Genomic DNA, 22,710 nt, shown 5'->3' with positions numbered 1-22,710 from the left:
TTCGTCCCATACGAATGATAGGACAGGTGTCCTTGTCAGGGCCTCCGTCCTGCACCACTTACAAGGGGAAACCACGCCAGAAAATCCCGATGAACTTTCTCGACCAATGCAGGGATCGAACACACAACCTCCAGGCTAGCGAGCCAGTGTCTTACCCACTTAGGCACCGTGGCTCCAAACTTTGAAGAAGTTAGTGAGCAAACGTCCTACTCACTGAGCCAGCGTTGTTCCCACTTCATTTCGATTCCAGACATGGGGCCTATTTTTCTTTATTCCATCCGAACGACTATACGTTGTCCCTTGCCAGGCTCTCCGTCCTACACCACTGACACGCATGAAAAATACCGATGAACTTTTATGAAATTGGAGAGCAAATGTCCTACTCACTGAGCCACCATTGCTCCTACTTCATTTCGATTCCGGACACGGGACCTTAGTTTTTATTATCCCATTCGAACGACTATTCGTTGTCCCTTGTCAGACTCTCCGTCCTACACTAATGACCAGGGGGACCACACATGAAAAATCCTGATGAACGTTGAGAAAGATTTGACTGAAGACTTAAAATTGAGTACAGAATACAATACTATCTGTGCAAGTAGAGATTAAAATTGGTTAGGACGATTAAACTGTCTAGAACCCCAAAAGTTTCTGTCTATTGAATCCATGTCCAAATATAAATGCCGATACGGTAGTTAGTGGACATGCACATACATTGCACTTCGGAGGCGAGACTATGAGGGAGCGAGAAGTCGAGATTGTGTTGAAGCGAGAGTGCGAGAACACAAGAAGGCGAGAACACGAGGGAGCGAGAAGTTGAGGGCGAGAGTGCGAGAACACAAGGATTTTTAAAGGCGAGAACACGAGGGAGCGAGAAGTTGAGGGATGAGGGAGCGAGAAGTCAAGGTGAAAATGTTCTCGGGGCGAGATCCTTGTATTCTCGCCCTCACGTTCTCACACTCGACTTCTCGCCCCCTCGCCGCGAAAAGTCGAGATTATGAAATGGCCGCAATAGGCTTTCATAATATTTCATTTTGAAGTTTCGTATGTGTCAGCACCACATCAGCTTCTTTTCTTACAAAATAAAGACGGTATTTATTTTTTTTAAATCTGTGCAGCTTCAAAAATGTTTTTGTTTTCCTAATAATAAAAACCTTATGCATAAAGCAGTACTATATCTATTCTTGTCAGACTGTTCTACAGTGAATTATTATATTGAAATAAATCTGTAGTGCTTTTTACTATTTTAACTAATAGTATAGGCTAATTATATTATGTGCATTTACCAGAGCTAGCTAACTATATTAAACTCCATTTGGAATGTATAGGCTAAATAAAAGTCCCCATGGCATAGAAGCATGATTTGTTAAGTAGAATATTTTCATTTGACAGTAAGATAATTAATTATTCAATATGTAAATATACTCTAATATATGGTATAAAATGGTGTTCTCTAGGGTTAATTAGGTCACAGGTGACATAATTCATGTCATCTGTGACAAGGTAATTAAATCACCTTGGCAAATTAGTCTGTATAAGTAAGTAGGTCACTGTAAATAAATTAATGATATTGACATGTTTAAGAACTATCAGCCTATGATAACTTTGTGTCAGTGACTGAGTCAGTGCTATTATAGACAACAACTTTGTGTCAGTGACTGGGTGCTATAGACAATATGTGAAGTAAAATGAACCTTAATAATTCTATATTAATAATTAGTGCTGTATGATAATAATAAAGAATATTTAAGTATTAAGTATTGGTTATTTTCAACAAAAGGAACATAAATACAGAACCAGCGGCTGCCAGGCAGGATACGCCCACATTTTGCAAGAGAACAAGCTCAACCAAAAGCGATATTTCAAGGGCCATAATTCAGGAAGTTATGATCTGATATGCGCGAATATCGACAGGAACCAAGATCTTTGGGTTATAAAGATATATTTCAAGTTTCATCAAAATCGGATCAACACAACCTTGATATACCATATTTACACTATTTGCGTATGAGGGGGCGGCCATTTTGTCTGGCAGTTTTGGTCTGATTTTCACAACATTCTAACTTGGCCATCATTAGGGTGTAACGGTGAAATATTCAAATGTTTTTTTAAGTCGGATAAAAATTGTGACCTCTAGAAGGACCACAAGCTAAAAAAGTGACTTTTCGTACAATCAAGGGCCATAATTTAGGAAGTTATGATCCAATATGCGTGAATATTGAAAGGAACCAAGATCTTTGGGTAATAAATATGTATTTCAAGTTTCATTAAAATCGAATCAAAATTGTGGCCTCTAGAAGGTCCACATATGGTGGCTGATAGTGGCCATGTTAAATCTCGCCCTTTTCATAACGCGACAACACGACATCACGACAGTATTGACGCAATCATACGACACTTTATTCTGTCGTATCATCGTGTTATTTTTATCGTAACGTCGAGATGTCGACTTATTGTCCTAGTCTCTTTCTACAAGTCACAAAAATACAGCTGTACTCATTACATCATATATAGGCCTAAGTAGTAGATTTGATAAATATAAAAGAGATAGTAGGAAAACGTTCATTAATTATTTGTTTTCTCAAAATAATGAAACATTTTGTGTCCACAATTGAATTATATTTGGTATTATATTTAAAAAATCTAGAATTACAATAGCAGGACCAAAGTGAGTTAGCTAAGTTAATTCCTTGAAGAAAAAGTGGTGTCGGGAGGTATCGAACAAGTAAGCATTCATTGCCATGTGTAGGACACCCACCAATATTTATAAATGACTGGAGCGATAGTTTAAAAATGATTTCAGAAGACAGGGTGGGAAGGGGATTGTAAAAAAAACAAATCGGGTCACATTCTTTAAAATCACAGCATTATCATAGTGCAGCACGTCACCCCAATAGTTGCAGGAGTTTTTTTGAATGAGGTGGAGAAAACGATTCACAGCATGTCATTGAGTCAACTAGCGTGGTTTTGAATACCCGGTTGTACGTGACAAGGTGTAGGGTCGCCTGTCAAACCTCGTGGGTTTTCTCCGGGCCCTCCGGTTTCCTCCCACTGCTAAAGACCCCTACGCGCAAACGATTTATTGAAATAAAATTAAACCATATGTTAGTCCCGAAATGACCTAATTTGTGTCGAGTGGAGGTTAAACCCTCTCTCTCTCTCTCTCCCATTTGACATCACTAATGGGATTGAGGCCTAGATGAGTAAAAATAGGCCCAGTAATATCTTCAACTATGAACACACTCTAAAAGCCTCATACCCCCCCCCCCCCCCACGTCACCCAAATCGATGCAGGAGTTTTTTTTATGAGGTGGAGAAAACGATTCGCAGCCGTTATTGACCTTATCGCATATAGGCTTGCATCCGTTTGACATCACTGATGGGATTGGGGCCTAGATGAGTAAAAATAGGCCCAGTAATACATTCTAATAGCCTCATACCCCCCCCCCCCCCCCACCCCACGTCTCTTATTTAGTTTTACAAATAATTCCAGAATCAATAAAATGGTATCAATGATGTTTGATACAACTGGAAAATAATATGTCAAAAATTGATTAAACATGAGAAATATTATTACATATTGAATCCGTATCAGTGATAACGTACATTTACTCAATATGTTCCTGCCAATGGATCATCATTTAACATGAAACAAGGAAAGCAGCGATCGAAGAAAAAGATTTAAAAACACACATTTCAATATGACAGTAGTGATTCGGTCATGCATTTACATTCGAGAGTGTCATGCTTTCTTTGAAAGTAATGATTGTGCCAAATTTGAACAAAGTCAGTTTACATTCGCGGCCTATAGGTAGAGTGTTGACAGATCAAACGTAAAAAAAACAAAGAAAAAACCAGACCTATAAAAATATATTTCTAAAACTCTTTTAATTTTGAAATAATATTGTTTTCGCGTGTGCTAAGTGTTTCAGCGAATACATGTAGTTACAGAAAGGGTCTTGTAGATTAAGACTATAGCGCATGTGCAGTTTCAAACTTCCGAGACGACAAGTCGACAAGTCGATGATACGACAAAACCAAACTGTCGTATCATCGACTTGTTGACTTGTCGTCTCGGAAGTTTAAAACTGCACATGCACTATAGTCTTAATCTACAAGACCCTTTCTACAACTATTCGCTAAAACACTTATCACACATGAAAACAATATAATTTCAAAATTAAAAAAGGTTTAGAAAATATATTTTCATAGATCTGTTTTTTTTAAGGTGTTATCTGTCAACCCTCTGGTATAACTACAGACTGCGGAACTAAATGTTCAAATTTGGCATAATCATTACTTTCAAAGACAGGATGGCATGAAATGAAATGAAATGGGGTTTAACGTCCTACTGTTCTCTCCTAAGCTGGGCTAAAGATGACGGGCATACGCCATACAGTGTGCTATGAGGGGATTTTGCCCGGGAAGCGGCGCTACGGCCCGCTCTTATATCGAAATCCAACTGCCAAGGGATCTTTTACGTGCATGCCAATGTGTACACGGGACCTCGGTGTTTCGTCCCATCCGAACGACTAGACAGCTGTCATTGTCAGGCCCTCCGTCCTGCATCACTGACAAGGGGGAACCACGCCGGTAAATCTTGATGAATTTTGTCGGCCAATGCAGGGATGGAACCAATCTGTGAAAAAAGTCGTCTAATATCTCTGTAAAAGATGACTGTTTTCAACACATGCAATCACGTCACGCGGTGTCAATCATTGGACCAATGGCGCGTGCATTGTTTATATAAGACGTAACTGCTTCGGGTAGAATGATGCCTTTTACTCATTTTAATACCCATTTACGCTACATAGGAAATATTTTTTACCTACAAATACTTCAAATGTCTTTATTTATTTTTCTAATACATAAAAAAAAAATTTTTAGAATTAAATTTGTCGGAGGAATAATGTTAATATTGGGGACTCATTAAGTCACATCGATGTCATTCTTATCAGAGGCCTAGCGAATATTCACTTCTGATCAGTGTGGGATCGAACACCCGACCTCCAGGCTAGCTAGCCAGCGTCTTGCCCACGTAGCCACGCGATCCTCTGAAAGGATGATACTCTCGGGTGTAAATACATGACCGAACCACTACTGTCATATTGAAGACGGGCATACGCCATACTATGAGCGAAATTTTGCCAGGACAGCGCACTATGGCCTACCATTATATCGAATTCCAACTACCAAGGGATATTTTACGTGCCAGGCCCTCTGTCCAGCACAACTGACAAGACCTCGTCGGAAAATCTGGATGAACTTTCTCGTCCAATGAAGGGATCGAACACCCAGCTTTCGGGTTACCGAACCAACGTCTTACCTGTCTAGACACTGCGACTCCCCCGCAAAATATCAAGCACCAAAAACAATGGATCGAGGCCTAGATGATTACACACTATGAAAGCCTCATACGCCCCCCCTCCCCACGTCTCTTATTTTGTTTTACAAATAATTTCAGAATCAATAAAATGATATCAATGATGTTTGATACGACTGAAAAATAACATGTATAACATTGATTAAACAACATAGGTAGTAATGAGAAATATTACATATTGAATCCGTATTAGTGATAGCGTAGATTTACTCAATACGTTCTTTCCAATAGATCATCATTTAACTTGAAACAAGGGAAACAGTCGATCGAAGAAAACAAATTTAAAAAAAAAACAGGTTTCAATGTGACAGTAGTGCTTCGGTCATGCATTTACCTCCGAGAGTGCAACCCTTTCTTTGAAAGTAATGATTGTGCCAAATTTGAACAAATTCCATCTAGATTCGCGGCCTGTAGGTAGAGTGTTGACAGATCAAATGTAAAAAAAAAACAAAAAAAACCCCAAAAAAACCCAGACCTATAAAAATATATTTTCTTAAACTCTTTTAATTTTGAAATTATATTGTTTTCACATGTGCTAAGTGTTTTAGCGAATATTTATAGAAGGTAATATAATCCTTTAGTGGCATTTAGCAATTGGAAACATAACAAAACTGACACAGTTATATGGGACAACAATCACTGTTTTATTATACACAAGCACAACGTTTCGATAAATATACTCTTATCGTTATCAAGCACAATGATAACAATAAGAGAATACTTATCGAAACGTTGTGCTTGTGTATAATAAAACAGTGATTGTTGTCCCATATAACTGTGTCAGTTTTGTTTTTTTATTTATAGAAGGGTCTTGTAGATAAAGACTATAGCGCATGTGCAGTTTTAAACTTCCGAGACGACAAGTCGACAAGTCGATGATACGACAGTTTAGTGTCGATGATACGACAAAATCAGACGATCTTACGATTTTATCGTAAGATCGTGTGATTTTGTCGTGCCGTCGTATCATCGACTTATCGCCACTGTAAGTCGATGATACGACGACACGACAAAATCACACGATCTTACGACAAAATCACACGATCTTACGACAAAATCACGCGATCTTACGACAGAACAAACTGTCGTAAGATCGCGTGATTTTGTCGTGTCATCGACCCAATTTTGTCGTGTCGTTGTATCATCGACTTATCGCCACAACAAGTCGATGATACGACGGCACGAAAAAAAGCGAAACTGTCGTATCATCGACTTGTCGACTTGTCGTCTCGGAAGTTTAAAACTGCACATTGCACATGCGCTATAGTCTTAATCGACAAGACCCTTTCTATAACTATTCGCTAAAACACTTGGCAAATGTGAAAATAATATAATTTCAAAATTAAAATAGTTTTAGAAAATATATTTTTATAGGTCTGTTTTTTTTTTTCGTTTTATCTGTCAACACTTTACCTACAGGCCGCGAATCTAGATGGACTTTGTTCAAATTTGGCACAATCATTACTTTCAAAGAAAGGATGACACACACGGATGTAAATGCATGACCGAACCACGACTGTCATATTGAAACTTGTTTTTTAAAATCTTTTTTTCTTCGATCGGCTGCTTGTTTTCCTTGTTTTCAAGTTAAATGGTGATCCATTAGAAGGAACATTTTGAGTAAATGTATCATTGATACGGATTCGAAATGTAATATTTACTACCCTATGTTGTTTAATCAATTTTAGACACATTAATTTCCAGTCGTATCAAACATCATTGATAGGGACCTGCCATTTTATTGATTCCGAAATTATTTGTTAAACAAAATAAGAGGGGGGGGGGTGCGTAGGGGACTTTCGGAGTGTGTTCATAGCTGAAGGCAATACTGGGCCTATTTTTAATCATCTAGGCCCCGATCCCATTAGTGATGCCAAACGGATGAATACGCGATAAGGTCAATAACAGCTGCAAATCGCTTTCTTCACCTCATAAAAAAACCTCCCCTGCACTTATTGGGATGGCGTGCTACACCAATGCAGTGATTTTCTGTGATCTGATTTGAGGTTTTATATAATCCCCTTCCCACTCTAATAAAATAAATTGGAAATCTTCTGAAATCGCTTCTAAACTATCGCTTCAGTAATCTATAAGTATTGGTGGGTGTCGTACACGAGGCAATGCATGCTTGTTCGATACCTACCGACACCACTTCTTATTCAAGGAATTAACATAGTTGACTCACTTTTGTCCTGCTATTATAATTCTAGATTTTTTGAATATAATACCAATAATTCAATTTTGGGCGCAAAATGTTTCATTATTTTGAGAAAACGAATAATTAATCAACACTTTCCTATTATCTCTGATGTAATGAGTGTAATGAGTACAGCTGTATTTTTGTGACTTGTAGAAAGAGACTATGCCAATAAGTCGACATCTCGACGTTAGGATAAAAATAACACGATGATACGACAGAGTTAAGTGTTGTATGATTGCGCCAATACTGTCGTGATGTCGTGTTGTCGCGTTATGAAAAAGGCGAGATTTAACATGGCCACTATCAGCCACCATATCCACAACCATGATATAGCATATATTTACACTATTTGCTTACGAGGGGTGGACATTTTGTCCGTCAGTTTTCACGAAATTCGATCTCAGCCATCATTAGCAACCATGCGATATTTCGTACAATCAGGGGCCATAATTCAGGAAGTTGTGATCCGATATGCACAAATATCGAAAGGAACCAAGATCTTTGGGTAATAAACATGCATTTCAAGTTTCATCAAAATCAGATGAAAATTGTGACCTCTACAGTGTGATTATTCGTACAATCAGGGGCCATAATTTAGGAAGTTATGGTCCAATATATGCGAATATCGAAAGGAACCGATATCTTTGGGAGATAGACCTATATTTTAAGTTTCTTCAAAATCAGTAAAAATTGTGACCTGTAGCGTGTCCGCAAACAAATTGTGGACGGACGAACGAAAATGTGGGCATATAAAAACAAATAATATCGTCGTCGGCAGTTGTCCAGTCGACAATTGTCCTGCTCCCGAAAAGAAGATAATTGCCACACTAACATTTACCATGTGTGGTGAGATGGCCGGTAAGGAGGCTAAGATTTTGTAACTGCTGCAGGAAGCACCAAAATAAACAACCATAGGTCGGAAGGTCATTAGTAAACCAGCAGGGGGTATGGGGAGTTTTGAGATTTTTAAACCCTCTTAACAGTTCTATCACTATATATCGGTAAAAAAACATCCTTTCGGGTTTATGGAACAAAATGAAATATGACAATTTCTGGGGGAACAAGGTTTGACGATGGTTTTTGATAGAAGGAACCCTAGTTAAGATATTTATTGTTAGCTACTTCTGTAAACTACAGGCTAACTTCAGGAGATCAGAAAATCCATGATGGCTGCCAAAATGGTCTGAAATTGAGCTTAAACAAACATAGTTGGTGAAATGACCTGTGTAATATATCACCTATAGGTTTTGTGGGTCACCGCACTCATTGTGGACAGCTTCCAATAATTTATCTTACAAACGGTTGATCCAATATGCACACAAAATCCAAACTGGCAACAGATATTGGCGCGAAAAGTACACATATTTTCAATAGGGTCCCTTCTATATCAAAAACCATTCTTAAACCTTGTTTTCCATGAATCGGTCATGGTTCTGGTGGTTGTGCCACAACTATCTTATCTGCTTTAATCACACTAAGGAAGACAGGCATATGCCATGCAGTGTGCTATGAATATGAGGGAAATCTTGCCGAGACAGCAGAGTTTCCAACTGTCCATGGGATCTCGGTTTGTTATCCAAACAAGACATCGTTCCTTGCCAAGCCATTGCACCACTGACAAGGGGGAAACCAGGCTGGAAATACCTGATGACCTTCTGCTTAGTGAGAGCCAGTGTCTTACACATTTTGCAAGATATGGATAGAGAACAAGCTAAAAAGAAACATGATTTTTTGTACAATCAGGGGCAATAATCCAGAAAGTTATGCCTGAAATGTGCAAATATCAAAAGGGACAGAGATCTTTGGGATATAAAGATATGTTTTAAGTTTCATCAAAATCGGATAAAAATTGTGACCTCTAGAAGGTCCACATCCTTCGTATTACACACTTCTACACAATTTACCATTTTATTTCGATTTTCCCGAAATACGAATTCAACCTTCAATGTCCTTCATTATGATGGAATGGTAATGTATTTAAACGTTTTTTAAAATCGGGAAAAAATTGTGACCCCTAGAGAATCTGCAAGCTAAAAATGCTATTTTTTGAACAATTAGGGACCATAATCCAGGAAGTTAAGTTAAGGAACCAAGATCTTAGTGAGTAATGGTGATATATTCACACGGTTTTTTTTTAAATCGGATAAAAATTGTGACCTCCACAGGGACCACAAGCTAAAAACGCGATCTTTTGTTCAATCAAGGTCATAATTCAGGAAGTTACAATCCGATATGCGCGAAAATCGAAAAGAACCAATATCTTTGGGTTATAAACATGTATTTCAAGTTTCATCGAAATCAGATCAATATTGTGACCTCTAGAGAGTCCACAACCTTGATTTATCAGATGTTTACACTATTTGCGAACAACCGGCGGCCATTTTGTCCGGCAGTTTTGGCCTGGTTTTCATGAAATTTGAACGCGACAAACTTTACGGTGTAACGGTTATATATTCGAACGTTTTTTTAAATCGAATAATAATTGTGACCTCTAGAGGGCCCACCAGCTAAAAACGTGAAATTGCGTACAATCACAGGCCATAATTGAGGAAGTTACGATCTGATATCTTTGGGTTATAAACTTGCATTTCAAGTTTCATCAAAATCGGATCAAAATTGTGACCTCTAGAGGGTCCACAACCTTGATTTATCAGATGTTTACACTATTTGCGAACAACCGGCGGCCATTTTGTCCCGCAGTTTTGGCCTGATTTTCATTAAATTTGAACTCAACAAACTTTACGGTGTAACGGTTATATATTCAAACGTTTTTTTTAATCGAATAATAATTGTGACCTCTAGAGGGCCCACAAGCTAAAAACGTGAAATTGCGTACAATCACAGGCCATAATTGAGGAAGTTACGATCTGATATCTTTGGGTTATAAACTTGCATTTCAAGTTTCATCAAAATCGGATCAAAATTGTGGCCTCTAAAGGGTCCACAACTTTGATTTACCAGATGTTTACACTATTTGAGTACGAGCGGCGCACATTTTGTCCAGCAGTTTTGGTCTGATTTTTCGTACAATCAGGGACCATAATTCAGGAAGTTATGGTCTGATATGCGCGAATATCGAAAGAAACCGAGATCTGTGGGTTATAAAGATGCATTTCAAGTTTCATCAAAATCAGATCACAATATTCTGACACTATTTTCAAACGAGGGATAGCCATTTTGTCCTTCAGTTTCGGTCTGATTTTTACGAAATTAAAACTCAACCATCCTTAGGGTGTAACGGTGATACATTGTAATGGTTTTTTAAATCGGATAAAAATTGTGACCTCTATCGGGTCCACAAGCTAAAAATGCGTTTTTGCCTACAGTCAGGGGCCATAATTCAGGAAGTTATGGTCTGATATACGCGAATATCGAAAGAAACCGAGATCTGTAAGTTATAAAGAAGCATTTCAAGTTTCATCAAAATCCGATTTTTCGTACAATCAAGGGCCATAATCCATGAAGTTACAGTTCGATACATGCCAATATTGAAAGGAAACAAGATCTTAGGGTGATGAACCTATATTTTAAGTTTCATTGAAATTGGATAAAATTTGTGACCTGTAGAGTGTTCACAAACAATTGTGGACGGACGGACGGACGGACAGACAGGGGCAACGACAATATACGTCCACATAAAAATGTGGGCGTATAAAAAGACTGGTAGGAGATTCTCTATATATCTAAGGAACTGGGCCAAACTGGGTAGAGAGTCTTGACAACAAAACTGAGACCAGGTAACTTGATGAAAACTGACAGACTCGTGTAATTTTGCATCTTAAATTAGTGTCACTGATTACTGCCAGTAGGAACAAATAGATGGATTGCTGTCCTATCCTTCCTCTCTCTCCCGCTACCTTCACCCACCCCAATAAACACCCCTATTGAACAATATACGGTGTACTCTGTCACAACCGAACTCTGATCACTTCCACTCTGTTACATCCGACACCATTTTCATGTCCCGATTTATTTCCTTATTACTTCAGCCAAAAAATCTCTGGATAATTCGACCTCTGTACGTTCCGGATTACGACATCAATTAGCCGTCCCGTCATACGATTTCCATTGAATCGACACCGTATAATCCGGCCTTCAATCGGTGGGTGTGAAGCAAACACTTACCGATCAATAAATTATCCGTAAGATTAAAACTGGATGGGTGTGAAGTCACAAATAATTAACAAGCAATCACCAATCAATTCATTATCTGTGAGATAAAACTCGCTACCGCGGGTCTTTGTTGATTACTTTGATAATTTTAATCTCTTGTAACGACAGTTGTTAAAATACTCAAAAATATCAACGAATTTTCCCCCGAATTCAGTCGTAAAAATATTCCTAGCACCTGTTGGAAACATTCGTTGCGCATGCCGATTGAACCTGAATAACCTATAAGTTTGGTCACCCTACGGATCTCTTTGAACCGTGTGACGACGACCTGGGGATGCTCGATTCACAGCCCGGAACGTCCCGAATTGACATAATTGCAATCGAGTGACGCAGAATTCAGTCCTGTCACAGTTCTGTCAGTCCCGACGACGGAGTTGGTGTGAGTAAAATTGTGACGTAATTAAACACGACGAACAGGTTTCGGCTGCATGGTTGGATGAGATATTTATATATCCATACGTTGTAGCCCGAAGTACCCATTTTCACTCGATTGTCACAATTTTGGGGATTGAGAGAATTCAATTCCGGAACGTTCAATCGAGTACGCCCATTATCAATGAACACGTGATAGCAAAGATAAGAATAAGAGTGTGATCAACTGAAGACAGCGAAGAAGATAAATTTACAACAGACTTGACCTATCCAAAATGCCTACGCATGCTAAATGAAATAAAAATTAATGTAATAAAATTTTGAATGTACAGAAAGGTTTATCATTTTTAAAGGGAATAATATTCTGGTGATTCAAAGTTTTATGTTCGAAGCTACATTATAATAATACTTCCGGTTTTTGAAGTTACAATATTTCCGGTTTTGAGAAAACTGGGTATTCCGATACTCTGCGTAATCGGACATTACGATCCTGTACGATGTCGGATGTGACAGAGTGCACTGTACAACCATAATTTATTGACAATTTATGTAACCACACAAAGAAAACTAGAACATGATAAAGATTTAAATCTTGTGTATAAAAATTTTATTCTTTAAATATTATTTTATTTTGATAAAGATTAAACTAATTTTAATTATAATTCATTAGTGATTGTTAATTGATATGTATTATTTATTTATTGTTGTGGACAAGCTGTTCGTCTTATACCATTAAAATCTATCAGATCATACCAGCCTATAGGTTGATTATCTATAGTTATATCACGCATACACCCAGTATAGCCAACTGTAATAGATGTTGCTCCTTGTGCAGAAAATATTCCTGTAAATAAATATAACAATCAAATGAGACTTATCGAAAATCAACTGCTAGCCCGGAAGAGCAAGATTAAGATTTTGTAGGACATTGAGCTACAAGTACTGGAAAGATAATAATGCATTGTAAATCTAGGAAATTTTTACCCACAGGCATACCTCACACCTGAATTGTACTGGGTGTGATAACCAGCGGCTGCCAGGAAGGATACACCCACATTTTGCAAGAGATGGATAGAGAACAAGCTCAAAACAAACAGGATTTTTTGTACAATCAGGGGCAATAATCCAGAAAGTTATGGTCTGAAATGTGCAAATATCAAAAGGGACAGAGATCTTTGGGATATAAAGATATGTTTTAAGTTTCATCAAAATCGGATAAAAATTGTGACCTCTAGAGGGTCCACAACCTTCGTAGCATACTTTTGCACAATTTGCGTACAAAGAGCGGCCATTTTGTCGGTCAGTTTTATTTCCATTTTCCCAAAATTTGAATTCAACCTTCATTATGGTGGAATGGTAATATATTTAAATGGTTTTGAAATTCGGAAAAAAAAATTATGACCTCTAGAGAGCCATAATCAGGAGCCATAATCCAGGAAGTTAAGTTAGGATATATGCGATTATTCAAAGGAACCAAGATCTTAGTCTGTAATGGTGATATATTCACAAGTTTTTTTTTTAAATCAGATAAAAATTGTGACCTCTACTTGGACCGCAAGCTAAAAACGTGATTTTTTCTACATTCAAGAGCCATAATTCAGGAAGATACAGCCCATTACGCGCGAATATCGAAAGGAACCAAGATCTTTGGGTTATAAACATGTATTACAACTTTCCTCAAACATCACGGTGAAACGGTGATATATTCAAACGTTTTTTTAAATCAGATAATAATTGTGACCTCTAGAGGGACCACAAGCTAATATATTCAAACATTTTTTTAATTCAGAAAACAATTGTGACCTCTAGAGGGACCACAAGCTAAAAATGCGATTTTTCGTACAACCAGGGACCGTAATTCAGGAAGTTACGATCCGATATGTGCAAATATCGACAGCAACCAATATCTTTGGGTTATAAACATACTATTTTAAGTTTCATACCAGATCCTATACACTATTTGCATACGAGACGCAGCCATTTTGTCCGGCAGTTTTGGTCCGATTTTCACGAAATTCGAACTGAATAATCATTACGGTGTAACGGTGATATATTTGAACGGTTTTTAAAGCGGATGATAATTGTGACATCTAGAGGGACCTCAAGCTAAAAACGCGATTTTTCGTACAATCAACCATCCTTACGGTGTAATACTGATATATTGAAACGTTTTTTAAATCGTATAAAAATTATGACCTCTATAGGGTCCACAAGCTAAAAACGTGATTTTTCGTACAATCAGGGGCCATAATTCCGGAAGTTACAATCCGATATGCGCGAATATCATAAGGAACCAAGATCTTTGGGTTATAAATTTACATTTAAGATTCATCAAAATCAGAAGAAAATTGTGACCTCTAGAGGGTCCATAACATTGATATACCATATTTTTACGCTATTTGAGTACGAGGGGCGGCCATTTTGTCGAAATTCTAACTCAACCATCCTTAGGGTGTAACGGTGATATATTCAAAGGTTTTTTTTAAATCGGATAAAAATTATGACCGCTATAGGGTTCACAAGCTAAAAACGTGATTTTTCGTACAATCCATGAAGTTACGGTCCGATACATGCCAATATCAAAAGGAACCGAGATCTTAGGGAGATAAACCTATATTTCAAGTTTAGTTGAAATCAGATAAAAATTGTGACCTGTAGAGTGTCCACAAAAAAAATGTGGATGGACGTCCGGACGGACAAACAGGGGCAACGGCATAATTCGTCCACATGAAAATGTGGGCGTATTAAAATATTACAACAAAGCAATTAATGAATAATGGGCCGATCATGTTCTTGAAGTGTGTCTGGGTCGGTTCCAGGGGCACAAATTATTTAAATTTGAGCCAAGTATGATCATGTGTAACACGATAAAACTTTTGTCACAAATTTATAGTACTTAGTACGTTCTTGCAAAATTCTAAATAAATAACATGTATTCCCATGCGTAGTACTCAATTTTACTCATGGTATAAGTCTTTTATGACCATTAAAATCCTGTAAAATCTTCCCCCAAAGTCAAGGAAATGATCTAGATTCAAAAATTTCTGCGAGTGAGCGTGCCCCCAGATCTCCCTAGGAAACTCACACCTGCGGTGCTCGGCTTGTGGCTGCATCACTCATATAGAGACCTGTGCATCAGTAGGTCTCATTTTTGCTAAACACCGCCCCCCCCCCCCTAAAAACAAAATCGATATGTATGCCCCTGGCCGGTTGGCTAGTGTCTCAGACAATTTGACAAAGTTGTACTATTAAAACCAAAAAAGAATTCTTCAACCAAGTTTATTACCTGCACAAACATTTAATTTAATCAGAATGGTTCAACTTACTCGCTATTCCACCAATAATAAGAGGTGAGCGGGTTTCAAAATATTGAAATTCTTCAGAACTGGAAGCTATATTCTCTGGGTCTTTGTCTATCCTAAGACCTAAATTGGATTCAAACAATCTGGCTTGAACCCTGTGCCATTTTTTGTCACAATAATGAAATTCTTTTCTTATCTTTGATTGAACAGTTATAAAAAAACCTCCATTCTTCATTGTAAACTTTACCTAGAAAACGAGCAAGAAAGAAGTTTATATCAAGAATCATAGTAAATCCAATAAATATTTCAGAATGCAAATGTTCTATCTTTACAAAATGAGTACCGTGGTAATTTGTTATTATAAGGGAGCCACGGTGCCTCAGTGTGAGTAAGGCGCTGGCTCACTAACCATGAATCCCCAAGTTCTACCCTGGTGTTGACAAAATTTCCCTCTGTAGGATCTGTACCAAGAATTTCAACCTTTCATCCATGCCGTAAAACAATAATATTTTCAGGAATATTTGAGTTGTTTCCTAAAGTGACAGAGGCAAAGTCCTCACTACAGACAGGAATTCCTAATGTGTCATGCCAGGTTACATATTCCTGAAGCAATGGCCCAAGAAATCCCTCTTTAGCCATTGCTGGATTGGTTTCTGATACTTGATCTTTTGAGGGAGTGTGTCTGTTCTTCCCGTTCAATCAAATCTATCCCAAGTACAGCAACTTGACAGCCCTTCGTTTAATCTGGGATCTTCCATTAAACTTTGGACAGTGATTTAAGGTATTTAAAACGGTGAAAGTATGTTCATCTCCTAACAGTATTGTTTACATTGTATCCGTGTTGATAGCCTCGTTTGTCACATAATTAGTTTTTCTGCAATATTCTGCTATGCACTGGTTAATTGGGAATAATAAAATCCCAAGTCATGACGTAAATATATTTGGTCCAATTTGGAACTCTGTTTAAAGCGTAATGATATTGTTATGCAGTTAGCTATTGGTTGTTAATCGGACTATTGACCAGTCATAATTTGAAACAGAAATTTGCTTACTGTACAGCAGTGTTATGTGGGATTAGCTCTAATCAAACGAAACACTGCGAGGAGTATGGCCAGGCTAGAATACCAGTCATTCGGCATATTTACAGCCAGTTGGCTTAAAGGGGTTAAAACATAATTATATTGTTGTAGTCTGTTTCTTCTTTAATAATGTGAAAGTTGAATCTGTTATATTTAGGTATATAAAGAACAGTATATCAGTAAAAAGTAAAAAGATTTTACCTGTCCATTAACTATTTCTATGGCAACAGCTGATTGAAGATCGTCTGTACTGCTAGTAAGAAGAACACCATTTGATTTCTGAGTTTTAAAATATAACTCGATACTAAAATCTTTCTTTACCCTCACATTGTTTGCTGTAAGAGATCAGATTATTGTCTTCAATATAAAAGTATATTGTATTTAGCTTACTTACTATTTCTTTCAAGTGGCAAGCACAGCTAGGACTGAAACAATAGTGAATAAACCAGGAGGATAAAGCTGTTTATATTTCACAGTGGTTTTTACCTATGTAACAGTCCTTTCATAAAGGCATAAGGTATTGTGACAAAGATATTATTTCTCTACGGTACACACAAACTTACAATAAGCTCCCCATGAGGTACCAGTAAAATATGCTCCTTTTTCAACATCTCTATAACACTGTCCTACACCACTGATGATTTTAGTATCTGCTAAATCTATCTGGTCTTTATTGATGATTAGATTCTTCATACAACCTCGTAAACTATTACGCACCTAAAAATACAAATAATATTATACAATTATTATGTACTTGAAGTACTCATATTATTATAAAACTAATATATACTTGGTATACAAATATCATTATAAAACTTGATATACAAAATATCATTATAAAACTAATATATACTTGGTATGTCAACACTTTCTAAGTAACTGATTTGTATAAATAGACAAATGTATGTTAGATGAGGATATTAGTTGGAGAGACCAGCTTAGGGAACCTATATACTAGTTGGAGGTCCGATACATAGGAAATTATAAGTTGTTAAATTGTTCCTGTTAATTATTTGCTCCTGAAATAAAGTGTTGAAGATCCATTCCAAGAATCTGTATTCATTTCTGATACTTAGAGAACACGCGTCGACGAGCTACATTCCCTGAAAGTCGAACGATGTTATATGGTGGAGATGCCGGGTAGAGTAAACAAAATTGTCTACTCTTGATTCCGGTACAGCTAAGCGAGATAAATTGTAAACATATTTGGAAGAAGGGATGTATATCAACTTTATTCTTCCTTCAGCAGCAGTAGCAGCAATAAGAAATCTGAATCAACTACCAATGTCTTGGAGTCTTAAACAGGATAGGGGTTCTATAGAAATCAGCTTTAAATGGGGCTTCTCAGAAAATTCATTACCCCGTCCGGAAAAGAAATATCGTTCTTTTGCCAAAAGACAAAGGGATAGACAGCGACAGCTAGAATTTTTTGCTAAGAAGGATGCCCAAAAAGTACAGATTTCTGTGGTCTCCAGTAAAAAGGATGTGGGTGTCCAGGGATACGGTCAAAACCCCCTCCGGTCAGAACCCCCTAGGGGGTTTTGACCTAGGTCAGAACCCCCCTAGGTCAAAACCCCTTTAAGTCAGAACCCCCTCTGGTCAAAACCCCCCATTTTTTTTATTATATAATATTAAAATCATTTCAAAATTATGTTTTTGTGGTTTGTGAAGTGAAGTACACAACAAAATCGATTATTTTTATATTTTATTTGCAATTATATTGGTGAAATTATTTCCATCGGATGGTGTGCCCAATACCTTTTATGGTTTGCACACAAGTTGTAAAGTCTTTCTTGTAGATCTTCTGTTGTTTTTTGGTGGTTGTCCGCGTGAGTATTGCAGGAGTGCAGTCTTGACATTGCTGTGATCCAGATGGAGATGTTCGAGAGCCCGCCAGATTGTGTGGTCTGATATTCCCAGCAGGGAACTGACTCGCATAGATTGTTAGTGCGAGACCCACCACCATGTGTTGGTCAGATGAACGTTCCAGAGTTCTGCTGGGAATAGAGTTGGGTATAGGAGATTTTAAATTGTAGCGCCATGACTTCAGTTGAGATTGATCAGATAATTGCTTTTCACTTGAATGATTACAATAACTGAGGCTATGTTATTCCTAGTAAAAAGCAGATTATGTTATGTTAATTGTGTGGTCAATTGTCTTAGTTGGTCATCATATTTTTTTTTTAAATAATAATATTTTAGTTTTCAGATATTTATTTTTAAATAATAATAAATAAAGGAAATAAATTAATAAAAAAATAAAAAGGGGGTGTTTTGTCCATTTTTTATACGAGTCCAAGGGGGTTATGACCTGGGGGGTTTTGACCAAGAGGGTTTTGACCTAGGGATTTTGACATGGACCTGGGTGTCCAAAATGTTCCTGATACTAAAGATGTGGCTGTTTGGAATAACCCTGTGTTAATGGTGACAAGAGAAACAATGTGTCATCCTGCCAATAGCCATGATAAAGGTTGTCAAATAAATTTTGACAGTGAGGCAGCGATGAAAGATGTTTCAAGTTCTAGTGCCAAAAGTACCAGCAGGCAACACCATCGACATGTAGGAATTTGTTCAACAAATCCACCTGTACAAGTATCCGACAAAGAGTTAAGAACATAAAACAAGAATATCTCATTTAGTGGAAGAATTGTCCAGCAACTTCGAATTCTTGGGTTCTGGAGGAGGAACTAGATTATAGTGCTCAACAATACATAAATGCGAATTCAAATAGAATACAAGGACCCAGGTTACGTTTACCTGATGAAAAAGTTAACCAGTACAATTTGCAAGAACATTATTTTATGTCTCACATGAATCCTATGTACAGAAACAGAAATTATTATCATGAAAAAAGGGATAGATTATGTTACTTTGATTAATCGAAAAATAAGGATTTTTGATTTTATTACATGCTTAAAAAATGGAGTCATGTTTTTGTTTGAAGTAAGGGGGATATATGACCGATGTCTAGGTCATATGTTATTTTATTATTTTTCAATTCTGTTTTAAATTTCAAATCTATATTTTAATTTTCATTAATGTTTGGTTAGTCATTAGAGGCAGGCAGCAATTAACCTGTCAGTCAAATTATGACAGGCTGGCAACTAAAGTGGTTGATCTGTTAAGTCTCATCTAACTATTTTTTTTAAATGCCTTAAGTCTTAATCCTTCAATTATTATATGTTTATGTCAACACTTTCTAAGTAACTGATTTGTATAAATAGACAAATGTATGTTAGATGAGGATATTAGTTGGAGAGACCAGCTTAGGGAACCTATATACTAGTTGGAGGTCCGATACATAGGAAATTATAAGTTGTTAAATTGTTTCTGTTAATTATTTGCTCCTGAAATAAAGTGTTGAAGATCCATTCCAAGAATCTGTATTCATTTCTGATACTTAGAGAACACATGTCGACGAGCTACATTCCCTGAAAGTCGAACGGTGTTATGTACTTGAAATACACAAATGCAAATAGAACCCTGCAAACTATTATTTGCCTAAAATATGACATGTTAATCTGGTGTGTGTCTTAAAAACTGATTTAATATCATACAATAAACTTTTATATGTCTAAAATCATGTCCACTACAATATGATGATCTGCTGTTCAGGTTAAAATGAAAAACAAATATCATAAACCTTGCAAACTGTGGGTTTTTAATTTGAACATCCATAGACAAAATTTGCATACAACTGATGTAAAGATAGATTGCCAGGCAACAAAGCATACGCCCACAGCAGCTAAATCGTCTGAGCGGTAAACAAGGGTTGTCGCATATTTATTCTTTTGTAGGTAATTGGGGGCATTTAATAGACAATTTCATACAGATGACATTATAATTTGCGTCATTTAAGGGTTCACAATGTTCTTAAAACTAGAACAAGGGCCATAACACTGGAAGTAATCTACCGAAATTGTTGAAATTCGACAGGCTTTATCGTTTTACTAATTCAAATAATGCATATAAATTTCATACCGATCGGATGATAACTTTTGTCGTTCGAACGTTCACAAGGTTCAACAAAGTAAAACAAGGCGCATAGCTCTAGAAGTAATTGACACAAATTGCTGACATTCAATAGGCTTCTTCATTTCACTAATTTAAATCACAGATTGAGTGATAACTTTGGCGTTCGAGCATTCACAAAATTCAACAAATGAAACAAGGGCCATAACTCAAGGCGTAATTAATGGAAATTCAATAGGCTTCTTCGTTTCACTAATTTAAATGATGCATATAAATTTCAAACAGATCGGATGATAACTGTTGTCATTAGAGCGTTCACAAGATTCAACAAAGTGAAACAAGGGCCATAACTCTAGATGTAATTAACGGAAATTGCTGAAATTTAATAGGATTTTTTGTTTTACTAATTAAAATGATGCATATAAATTTCATACAGATCAGTTGATAACTTTTGTCGTTAGAGCATTCACAAGGTGCAACAAAATAAATCCAGAAGAAATTAACAGAAGTTATTGAAATTAAATAGGCGTCTTCATCTCACTAATGTAAACAACATCAATTTAAAAACAATCTCACTAATGTAAACAACATCAATTTAAAAACAATCTCACTAATGTACACAACATCAATTTAAAAACAATCAGATGATAAATGTAGTCTGTAGAGTGTTCACAAAAAATTGTGGACGATGGACGGACAGACAGACAGACAGACAGACGGACGGGGGCGATGGCAATATACCACCACATTTCCATGTGATCCTATAAAAATTACTTACAACTTCTGTATTAGAATGTTCAAAATCATCAGGTAGACCACCTATATATATAGGAGCATCTATATCTAACTTAGCTCTGATTCTACCTTGCCTAGTTTCAACTCCATCTACTATAAAAGCTAAATCTCTTTTGTCTTTAGTAATATATACCTACAAAAAAAATAAACGTATACTTTAGAACATTATATACCACCTATCTAATTGACATCACATATTATTTCCTTTTGTTTATTTGAAGGGTCACATCTAAGGATGTGTAAGAAATGCATTCTCGGTCTGTCAAATGTCTTGACAATTGGAATCATCTGATTACAATTTGTGCATTAGACCAAGATGTTCTCAGTAAACAATAAAAATATAAATGGAACATGAAGTTGCCATGCAAGATACGCCCACATTTTGCAAGAGATGGATAGAGAACAAGCTAAAAAAAAAATGTGATTTTTCATATCAGGGGCCATAATGCATGAAGTTACTGTTTGATACATGCCAATATTGAAAGGAACCAAGATATTTGGGAGATAAACCCTATATTTCAAGTTTTGTCAAAATCGTATAAAAAAAATTGTGACCTGTAGACTGTGGGCGTATAACAAAATGATTAAAATTATTGTGAATTTCCACCTCACTTTTTTATAGGAATAATTTCATATTTACACTTAGAACAACATACAAGAAACATTACAACACATAAGAAACAGATTTACAACGCATAGTTCTTAGGGGTTTTTTTTTAAATAGGAAAGGAAGTATTTGAGAAGTAAAAGTGCATATCATGTTGCTTTACTTGGTTGTTTTTTTTCTATGGTCTTTATGAAAAACTAACAACCCAACTGTTTATTAACAGGTAGTATAAATGATTTGGTATTGTATTTCTCTTATTTTTCTTTGTTGGTTATTAATAATTCTACGTAAGTCTATTGAGTACTGTTTATTTATAATGTATGCCTATAATCTTGCTTACAAAAATGTCAGCTGTAAGGTACCCCTTCCTCCACATGTTATTTTTGGAATTCTATTGATATAATAATGAGAATAAACTAATAATATAGTGAGTATAATGAACTTAGAATAAGTGATTTTCAAAAATAAAATTGTAAATAGCCTTTGCTTAGCATTGAAGATATCTGTACCGACTTTTTACATGATAAAAGTGTTATACAGTACTTACAGAATGCCATTGGCCATCATCATATTTGTTATTAGAACTTGTGCTGTAAGGACCTGAACGTATATATGACACATGTATATAACCATCTTTTAATTGCGCAGCAATATAGTCAGAGTGGTCGGCATTGGTCAGAAATCCAAATAAAGCATCTGGGTAAAAGGTTCGAAAATCAAAGGAAATGTTGAAACTGAAAATAGAGAACATTAATCAAGACAAATATGGTAATACATTGTTTTGTAAATTAAAGTTCACTATTTTGTATTTATTCGAACCCAATGGT

At 36.5% G+C, this 22,710-nt stretch overlaps 1 protein-coding gene across 4 annotated transcripts in view; it reads right to left on the bottom strand.

The window, feature by feature from the left end:
• Nucleotides 1–12,712: 12,712 nt before the first annotated feature.
• The window catches only part of LOC126818819 (laminin subunit alpha-1), a 295,094-nt gene continuing 285,096 nt past the window's right edge, over nucleotides 12,713–22,710 (bottom strand). For all 4 annotated transcript variants that reach the window (XM_050546415.2, XM_056100691.1, XM_050546417.2 and 1 more), the window contains 6 exons: nucleotides 22,431–22,617; nucleotides 21,260–21,409; nucleotides 17,073–17,226; nucleotides 16,711–16,844; nucleotides 15,455–15,677; nucleotides 12,713–12,972 (listed from right to left, as the gene is read on the bottom strand). In XM_050546415.2, the coding sequence (XP_050402372.1) occupies nucleotides 12,827–12,972; nucleotides 15,455–15,677; nucleotides 16,711–16,844; nucleotides 17,073–17,226; nucleotides 21,260–21,409; nucleotides 22,431–22,617 (994 nt within the window). In that variant the 3' untranslated portion in view covers nucleotides 12,713–12,826. The remainder of the gene's footprint in view (nucleotides 12,973–15,454; nucleotides 15,678–16,710; nucleotides 16,845–17,072; nucleotides 17,227–21,259; nucleotides 21,410–22,430; nucleotides 22,618–22,710) is intronic.

This window comes from Patella vulgata, chromosome 4, assembly GCF_932274485.2.
Source record: "Patella vulgata chromosome 4, xgPatVulg1.2, whole genome shotgun sequence".
NCBI classification, from domain to species: Eukaryota; Metazoa; Mollusca; class Gastropoda; family Patellidae; genus Patella; species Patella vulgata.
The sequence above is the reverse complement of the archived record's forward strand: the minus strand, read 5'-3'. Positions and strand labels throughout refer to the sequence as shown.